Source organism: Antechinus flavipes, chromosome 1, assembly GCF_016432865.1.
Source record: "Antechinus flavipes isolate AdamAnt ecotype Samford, QLD, Australia chromosome 1, AdamAnt_v2, whole genome shotgun sequence".
NCBI classification, from domain to species: Eukaryota; Metazoa; Chordata; class Mammalia; order Dasyuromorphia; family Dasyuridae; genus Antechinus; species Antechinus flavipes.
In genome coordinates, this window is record NC_067398.1 from 85302167 (window position 1) to 85312286 (window position 10120).

Genomic DNA, 10120 nt, shown 5'->3' on the forward strand with positions numbered 1-10120 from the left:
GACCCTTCTAATTGTGATCTTGGTTGTCTCCCTGGGGCTCAGGCCTTCCATAAAAAGAGAAGAAATAATGGGAGAGCAAGACGGGTGGGTCCAGATGCTTCTTCCAGCTCCAATAGTTTAACGGGTGAGCCTAGGGAGAAGTCTCCCTTTCCTCTTCCCTGCTTCATCTGGAAGGCTGGAGCTAGAGTGTCAAGGTGAGCTACAAAGGTCAGCCTAGAAGCGGGGATGGAAGAGGGAGAAGCCGGGGGCCCTTCCCCCATTTGGTGACTGGAGGTTGAACGGACTGTCCCTCCCCCTTTGGTTGGGGTTGGGGCTGGTACTGGGGCCCAGGCTTCCGCCCTACGTCAAAGCTCGCCCTGCGCCTCTTTAAAAGGCGTGGCTGCGGAGGCCCCAGTAGACCGCTGTTTGCAGGGTTTCTGCTTCTCCGCATCTCTCCCGCGGGGTCCCGAGGCTGCTTCGCGACCGGCCCCAGGATGTGCGCCGCCGCGGCCGTCCCGCGCTCCGTGCACGCCTTCTCCGCGCGCCTGCTGGGCAGCGGGGAGCTGGTGAACCTGGCCACCCTGCGGGGCAAGGTTCTGCTCATCGAGAATGTGGCGTCCCTCTGAGGCACCACGGTCCGCGACTACACGCAGATGAACGAGCTGCAGCGGCGCCACGGCGATCGCGGCTTCGTGGTGCTCGGCTTCCCCTGCAACCAGTTTGGCCACCAGGTGAGCGGGGCGCCTGGCGGGAAGCGCGGGGCCACCTCCAGACTCGGCCGAGATGCCTAGGGAGGGGGAAGGAAGTTGCTCGAGTCCACACAAAAGAAAGTGGTTCCCATGCTCCCTCGGGCACTCGCCGGGTGCCCAGACACCCACTTCCCGGCCCCCCGCAAGTCCCAACCTCCCCCAGCCTTTAGGTTAACCCTCGCCCGTCCACTGGCCCCTTGTGTGTCGTTTACAGCTTACAAAGATCAAGTCCCATAACGACTCTATGTAAAGCCTCTTTAAACCCGTCAGGGTTCTCGTGCCTCCGAGGACGCCTTTGTCCTGGGAAAAGGAAATTTGAGGCGGTGCAAAGGTTACCCAAACCCAAACCAAACAACCTTCGAACTGCCCTTCCTCTAGCTTCCGTGGGTAGAAGAGCTCAGGATCTTCCAAGCTTGAAGATTGACAGTGACCTTCCTCGCAACAGCCCCTCGAGATAGCGAGGCAGTGCAAACATCATCTCCATTCTACAGATGAGAAAACAGTGGATCCCAAAGATTAAATCATTTGCTCAAGGTCACTCTGCTAGTCTTTCTAGACTGTGGGCAGATGAATCTAATTTGCTTCCCCCCCTTCCCCCTCTTCCACCCGAGGCCCAGAACTTAGTAGGCATATATACACATCGATTTAATCATTCTCTAAATCTCACTAAAGTTGCCAGGAAATACTGGAAATGTACTAGGTACTTGTAAGGAGGGCCAAAAACTTTCCACACCTTACCCCCACTTCCCTGGTAGGGTAAAGGGAGGCGCCTTCCTCGGAGGTAAATTGGGTGTTTTGACTTCAATCAGTATCCCACAGAGTCCAGAGTCCAGTGCTTGGGGAAATGCAAGCTTAGATAAGACTCAACGCCTCCCTCTTTGGGGAGTGAGGCACCAATTTAAAACATAGATAATTATTACAGTGTAATACTGAAGTCCATTAAACAGTCATAAAACAAAATGTTGCCTGAGGTCTAGGGGAGAAGAAAATAGTTACTCATTGGAAGCCTCCTGGGAAATGTTCTAAGTGATGCTAAAGGATGAATAAAGGATGAGGGTGGGAGGGACTGTGGCAGGCCCAGGCCTAGGCCTCATATTGTAAATCCAGTTCAGCAAATAGTTATTAAGTATTTCCATTATGCAAAATCTAATACTCTATTAGTTGAATAGGCAAAAATAGGTATGACCCAGACTTGTTCTCAGGGAATTTGTAATGTGAAGGAAAAGAGTTGGGAAAGATGATGAACAAGGAAGTTTTTAGCTAGGAAAATAGGGAATATGTAATGTGAAGGAAAAGAGTTGGGAAAGATGATGAACAAGGAAGTTTTTAGCTAGGAAAATATGGAATTTGTAATGTGGGGGAAAAGAGTTGGGAAAGATGATGAGCAAGGACAGGTATAGCTAGGAAAATAGGGAATTCGTAATGTGGGGGAAAAGAGTTGGGAAAGATGATGAACGAGGATGTTTTAAACTAGTAGGAAAATAAAGAAATGATCCTGGCTGAAAGAGAGATCATGAGGGTGAGGGTTGTCATAGAGAAGTTCCTACCCCCATTGAGGCCTTGAATGAACCTCAAGAGATGGAGATATTGGGGGTGGAATAGGGAGTGCCCTCATCAAAGGGCAGAATGGGGAGAATGAAGATGCCAGGCCTGTTTGTCTGGAATAGAGAATACGGAAAGGGAAATTAACAGGCAAACCATTTCCTGTATGACTCTTTTCTGAGAATGTCCCCTGGGGACTTTGCTTGAATTATGAACTAAAAATAAGCATGTCTTAAGACTTTTTTTAGTGGGGCTAGGGGTCCCGAGTTGAATTTTGCAATATAGGGCTTTTGCTAAGCCACTTCTTCTTCTTTTTTTTTTTTTTTGCTGCCATGAGTTACACCCCTGTCATGACTTATGGGGGAAAATAAAGAAATCCTTTATTATTTTGCCTTTTAAAGGTTTCCCCCAAATAGGGGCTCAGAGAACATTGGCCTAACTTTTTTGTCTCCCTCCATAATATGATTCTGGTGTCTGATTTACCAGGAGAATGGCAAGAATGAGGAGATTCTGAATTCCCTGAAATTCGTCCGACCGGGCAACGGGTTTGAGCCTAACTTCATGCTCTTTGAGAAGTGTGAGGTGAATGGAGAGAAGGCTCACCCTCTCTTTGCCTTCCTACGGGAGGCACTGCCGGCCCCAAGTGATGATGCCATTTCTCTAATGACCGACCCCAAGTTCATCATCTGGTCTCCAGTGTGCAGGAATGATGTCTCTTGGAATTTTGAGAAGTTTCTGGTGGATCCTGATGGTGTGCCAGTGAAGAGGTACAGCAGGCGATTTGAAACCATCAACATTGAAAAGGATATCGAGGAGCTCCTGGCCAAGGTGCCCAAAAAAGCCTAAGGCCCCATGTCTTAAGAAGATGCAGCTACTGCTCAGAGCATTCCCGATTTTCTCCTCTGAAATGGGTTGTCTGGGGTTTGGCAGAAAGGTGCTAATGGTCCATGTGGGTTTTATCTATGATGGTATTCTTTTTAAACCTTTAAGGAGAAAGAATACTTGATGTTGCTTGTAAAATCTCCATGAGACTCTAGTGGCCTGCCTCGCCTTTACTCTGGATAGCTCAAGTGCCTGTGTATTCTAATAAAAGTCCAGAAGAAAAACAATATGTCTTTCATTTACAGAATTGGCCTTTGATTTCCTTTCCTTTCCCAAACACATTTCATGTTGTCTCTTCCCTGAGATGACAGGCTGAAACCCTAAAGATCATCTGAGACCATCCTATAAGTGGAAAAGAATTATTTTGCCCCAGGTTATTTGGCTAATAATTAGTTAAGCTATATTCCAACCTCCATCTGCTGATCCTAATATATCACTACCACACTGCCTCTCTTTTCAGTAAATAGAATTGGCTTCTTTTCATCCACCTTCCATTCAGATCACAGACTCTGTTTTGTTCAGTCAGCCATGGCCTTTCTTAATAAAAATCTAAAATTCTTGTCCTGCCACATTATGTACAGTTAAATACCTGAACTCCCTGCCACTTCCATGCTGAGTCTTAACAGGCTTTTTAGGGAGCATATGATCAAACAGTCCATCAGTCTGGATACTCCATTCCTCCTCCATAGACTAAGGCAAACGCCTCAGGGAGCCTCTGGGGTCAGGGGGTGGTGGTGGAATGAAATAAGTGAAATTCTACCTTTTTCTTTTCATGATTTCCCCCTAAACACCCCTGGTCCTGCTACCTTCCTTTTGTTATCAAAAAAGGTCAACCCCCTGGCAGAGGATATAGGCTGGTGATAAAAGTGATAATCCAGTGTTTGTGACTGGCTGTTATTGAGCATAGTAGTACTCCTGTTAGCCTTAGATAGCCTTTTTTAGAGTTGCAAAGGCTGCTTTCTACTGTGTAGAATACATTTTTAAAGTCTTTCCTTGTTAAGCATTGACCCAGAGAGAACTTGCTTCACAAGAAATCAGTCAGCAGACCCATTTTTCACCTGCCATATATAGTGAGGCAGAACAAATCCCTGTTCCTCCTCTCTTGTCAGGGAGATAGAACATGTATATAAGCACCATGACTCACAATTTAAGGTTTGCTGAGTGCTTTTGTTGAAACGCTTCTCCCACCCCACCTTGAAAGCTGGAGTCCTAATGCAAAGCTACCAATTAAGTACTTATATGGCAGAAATACACTTGGCCCTGCTGGTGTTCACACCAGAGAATCATTGTCCTCTGTAGGCCTAGAGACTCCCATTAAGACTTATAAGATAAAGCATCTAAGAAAAAGAGTTTTTTCTTCTCCCATCCTTTAAAATTGATACTGTGTCTTTTGTGTGGCAAACTTGTATCTATTTTTAAAAAAACCCTCCAGCTATAATGAGCTCAGTACAGTTCTTTGCTTTCCATCTTGAAACTGTTAAGCTCCAGGAATTTATCTAGGGTTTTATCCTGAGGAAAGGACCCTCTAAAACAGAGGGGAAACAGAAAGCAGCCCAAAGGCCATTCTGATCATACAATCATTTAGTTGGTTTTTACTTTGATTTGTGGGATCGATTCAAATAGAAAAGAGGCTACTAAACAGCACTGGCTGCTGCATTTTACGACACCTTTGGCCTGGATCTTGATCACCCTGTACTTCTCCCCAGGATCCCTGAAGTGAGTATTCTAGGCCACAAACTTATTTGTTGAAGAACTTACTATGTGCCAAGCTTTGTGTTAGGAGCTGGTCTGATAAAGACAAAGTGTGAGCAAGAATACCTGCCCTCAAGAAGCTTCTATTCAGTAACAGATACACTTATAAGTAAATACAAACAAAACACTGAATAATATTGTGTAGGAAGAAGCAACAATGTCAAAATACATATTCTCTGTTGAATCATAGAATATCAAAGCTGGGAGAGATTTTGGAGTTTAGAACTAATCTAGTTCAACTTTTCCATTTTACAGACCAAGAAGATAAAAACCCTAAAGGGGAGATAAGCTAGCCAAGGGGCTCAGAGAATTAATGGGACTAGAATTAAGGTGAACACCTGGTCTCTGAAGTCTCTTTACTATATCCAGTTAACCTGTAGCTTTCCTACTCTTTCCTCTTTTTACTTATTTATATCTTTATTTATAGCTTTTGTTTATTTAAATTTTCTTCTTTATTCGATATCCTTGACTCTCCTCACCCAGTGTTGCACAAATTCTGAGCTGCCTTTGAGAACTAGAATCTTTTCTGGTCCCTCTAGCTACTGGTCCCTCATCCCCTTGCTTTCTATCTACTCCATATATATCATGAATGTACCAATTTATAGGCATTTTGTTTCCCTTTTTAAATGTGGACTTCATGAGGAGAGGAATTATTTTTGATTTTTCTTTGTATTCTCAGGCTTAAGCACAATTCCTGGCAGAAAATAAGAGCTTTGTAAAAAGTGATTGATTGACTACAAGTAATTCAGGAGACCTGTATAGTGCTTCTGATTTTTGGTCCCAATTATGACAGTCTAAAAATCTATTTAAAAATTGGCTCTTGAGGCAGGTGGTGAAGTAGACAGAGCACAAGCCTTGAAGTGAAAAGGACCTGAGTTCAAATTTAGCCTCAGATGCTCAACACTTCCTAACTGTGTGATCTTGAGCAAATAGCTTAACCCCAAATGTTTCGTACATTCACAAAAACTACTTAAAAAAAAAAAAAGTTGGCTCTTTTCCTAGAACAACCTTCATCCTTGTTTTCCCACTTCTTCAAAGTTCTCCATTCCAACCTCCTGGGAGCCTCAGAACAATATCTACTTAGTTACCCTTCCTCTCCAAGAATCTCACAACCTTACCCTTTCCCCTACAAAATTTTTTGCCCTATGTCTGCTGTCCTTTCTCCCCTCATTAATTTGAGTCATCTCAAATTAACCATTAAAGGGAAAGGTACCTCCTAGAGCTGGCTTGAGCTTTCCTGAGTCTGTGCCAGGACTGGATTCCTAAGCTTTTCACTTTTCCCCCCAGCACTTATTCCCTTTGACCACAATGCTTTTAATTTAATAATACTTGACATCTGATGATTAATCCCCATGTAAATTTTTTAAAAAGGTCCTTCCATCTTTTATAGGGGTCATTTCTCTGGCCTTCTAAAAGTCTAATAAGCCCAACCTTTATGCATTTAAGAATGGGGAAGGAGGAGGAGGAGGAGTTAGGCATTTGGAATATGAGGATTTAAGTTGAAATTCCAGCTGTGCCACTTAAAAGCTTTGTGATCTCAAGAAACTTTCCTGGGTCTGTTTCATCCTTTCTGAAATGAAGAAGTTGAACTGGATTCCTCCCAGTCTGAATCTATAATTTGTGAAATAGCTTTCCTTGATTTACCTTGTCCTACCCTTCAGAAGTGTAAGGGAAGCTAAAAAAATTCAATTCAATAAGCATTTACTAAATCATCTACTGTGTGATTTATGGAGTTAAGGATCTAAAGACAAAAAATGACTGATTTCAAAGAGCTGATATTTTTATTTTGGGGTGAGGGTGGGTGAGAAGGGGATGCATACAGCTCAAGGATCACATATTTACAGCTTGAAGGGACATCAAAGGGTTCTAGATTATCTAGTACACTGACCTCATTTTATAGATGAGGAACCTGTGAATCCTCAGTTTAAATGATTTGTCCTGGGTCACACAGAGAATTAATGGAACAAATAGAATTTGAAACAAGACTCTCCAATGCCAACTCCAACACTCCTTTCTCAATTGCACCATGCTGACCATATATGTGTATATGTACATGTATGTGTATATATACACATATGTGTGTGTCTATGTTTGTAAGTATGTAAAAGACAAAGTCATTACTGGGGATTAGAGGTACTAATAACAGAGAGAGTTTGTTTTGGGAAAGGCTCAGAAAACTCTTGAAGATATAACACTGCAATTTTGGAGCCTGTGAGAAATAGCTAGGGCAGGAATGCTACTTGACTGCTAAGTGACCTTAGCTGCTAGGGGCCTTTGCACTGTTTTGCATTCATGGCTCTATCTTTAGATACTCAGCCTGTTTTGTGGGGGCCCAAGAAGGTCTTGAGACAAGATTTGAAAGAGATCATTTTTTAGAAATTCTCTTTCAGCCAGGATAGAATTTGGAACTCAGAACTTTTTTTTTCAAATTGTGTTTACATGTAATGGGAGAAAAATTAAATATTATTTAACAAAACAAAGAACAACTTGGCCCAAGGAAGAAATAGAGCAGAGCATGTCCCCCAACTTCTTGAGAGAGATAGAGGGTGTGGGTCCATGAATATGGAATATAGAATATATTGACAGATTTTTTTTCCAATTTATTGATTTTGTTCCCCCCCATCCTCTTTTTTACTAAAAAAAATTATTTTATTATATGGAATTACTCTATGGGAGAATAAAAGAGCAGGATATAGGAGAAATTTTAGGCTATGTAAAAACAAAAGATGTCAACAAAAATTATTTAGAAAGAAAAGAAAAATTTCCTTCAGCCAGGTTGCTTTTTTTTTTTTGAGAAGTTAAAGCTGATAAATACCAAGCTGCCTACCTCTTACACAACTCCTCCCCCAACAGATGACTTCCTTCTTTCAACTTCCTCAATTGTCACAACTTAGAATGAAGAGTCATCTTTATATTTTAGATATAATATATCTAGAAACATATTTCAAAGTTATATTTCTTAGATAATGAGATATTAAGATCTGAAAGATCTTTTTTGGACATCTTGTCCAACCTTTCTGATGCTTTAAAAGTTTTATTGAGGCCTTTTTTTTTTCCTGAGGCAATTGGGGTTAAATGACTTGCCCAGAATCACACAGATAGGAAGTGTTAAGTGTCTGAGGTCAGATTTGAACTTAAGTCCTCCTGACTTCAGGATTAGTGCTCTACCCATGAGCCACCTAGCTGCCCCAGGCCTTTTTTTTTTTTTTTTAAATAAATACCAAAGATGCATCTTGCTACTTATCTCTTTCCCCTTCTCTATCACCATCCCTTCCCTGTCACAAAATGGACCCATGATATTATCTGCAACATTTGTCACCCATAATCCTTCCAACTATCTATCAAGAAAACAGATGCTGTTTTCATCATAGATCTGATCTACATGGATCATTGCCTTTAATCTGAGTTCAGCTGCCTTTTAGTATGATTTTTCATTTACATTTTTGTCATTCTCTTGTTTTATTTCTGCTTTGCATCAGTTCACATACACATCTTCCCATGTTTCTCTGAATTTCTTATGTTTATTAAGATGATCATAAAGTGACTTAGATTGAAAACAAGAACTTGAGAGATCTAAACCTCTCATGTTATAGAGGAAGAGACTAAGGTGCCCAGAAATTCAGTGACTTGCCTAAGAGTCCTCAGGAAGTAAGTGGCAAATTTAGAATCTGAAACCTCCTTTTACTAATTCCCACTCCAGATACTTCTGACTAATATTCCAAAACTTTAATATACTAGAACATGCTACATTTTGTTCAGTCATTTCTCAGTTGATAACTAGTTTATAACAAATAAGATCAAATAAAAACAAATTCCCAAACTGACCATATCTAAATCAAGATGTACCCAAAGGTATCATTTTCTATTTGAGATTAACACTAATGTACTATATCAGACTGCCTCTCTAATATACAATGTAAAGTTTAATTAGGACCATGCATATCCATTGATCTTGCAATATCTCTCAAGAGAGTAGAGAGAAGGAAAAAGTCCTATATGTATCAAAAATATTTATAGCAGTCCTTTTTGTCACAGCAGCAAAGAACCAAAAACAAATGCACATCAATTGAGGAAAGCTCAACAAATTATAGAATATGAATGTAATATTATTGTTTGTATAAAAAATGATGGATGACAGTTTGAGAGAAATCTGGGAAGACTTACACAAATTAATATTGTGAAACAGAACAATTTATGCAGTAACATTGTAAAAAATGAGCAATTTTTAAAACCTAAGAACTTTTAAAAACTTTCAAAACCTAAGTTGTTAACATAACTAACCATGATTCCAGAGGACCAATGATAAGAACAGTACCCATTGCCTGACAAGGGATAGACTCATATGTAGAATGTGACATTCATTTTTTGGACGTGGTCAATGTGGGAATTTGTTTTTATTTGATCTTGTTATAACATGGATTTTTTTTTTAATCAGTGGAGGAAGGGGAAGGTAGGAAAAATAAAATGTAGTTAGGCAAAACACCTGAGAAAAATTACTATGAGACATGTCAAGACCAATGCTAAATTATTTCTGCATTACATGTCCTGGTACCTTTCTCCTCCTGTCATGAATAATGTGAAATTGGCATGTATATAAGGGTTCAAAATAGTGAGTAGCCTGGGCTCACTAAAGTTGTCGTTTCTTATTTCTGAATGTCCCTGTATCTTTCCATGATCCCTTTTTGCCAAAGGCACTGTAGTTAATCTATGTGCTTAGACCAGAGTTCTGGCAGACAGAATTATAGAGCTGCAAATCCCCTAGAGGTTCTCTAGTCCAAACCCTTTATTGGACAGATGACTCAACTGAAATTGTAGTAACTTGCCCCAAAATCCCATAAGTAAGAAGTAGCAGAGCTGGGGCTTGATCCTAGGCCACCTGATTCCAAGAGTAAAGCTTCTTCCCATTATACTTAGTGCTCAGACCTTTTCCATATTTGAGTCTTTATCAGCTTATATCATCTACTGTGGTGAAGATGAACAAGGCCATAGTGTTTTGGTTGTTTTGTTTTTCTAACTTTAGAGAAGACAAGGTGTTACATCCAAGGAAGCAATGAACCTGAGTTGGAAGAGTCTGATCAAGATTCTGACCTGTTTCTTATTCAAAGTGGGTTAGGTTCAATTTTAGAATACTAGGCCTCTGAGAAGGTAACTGCTCCCCTCTCCACAAAAGTGCAAATTGCATGAGATAACAGGTTATAGTTTGCAACAACCCCATG

At 41.0% G+C, this 10120-nt stretch overlaps 1 protein-coding gene across 1 annotated transcript; it reads left to right on the forward strand.

The window, feature by feature from the left end:
* The first annotated feature begins 379 nt into the window (after positions 1-379).
* GPX1 (glutathione peroxidase 1) lies at positions 380-3379 on the forward strand. Its single transcript, XM_051986742.1, has 2 exons — positions 380-710; positions 2757-3379. The coding sequence occupies exons 1-2, from the start codon at positions 474-476 to the stop codon at positions 3114-3116; spliced, it is 597 nt and encodes a 198-aa protein (XP_051842702.1). The 5' UTR covers positions 380-473; the 3' UTR covers positions 3117-3379.
* The last annotated feature ends 6741 nt before the right edge of the window (positions 3380-10120 follow it).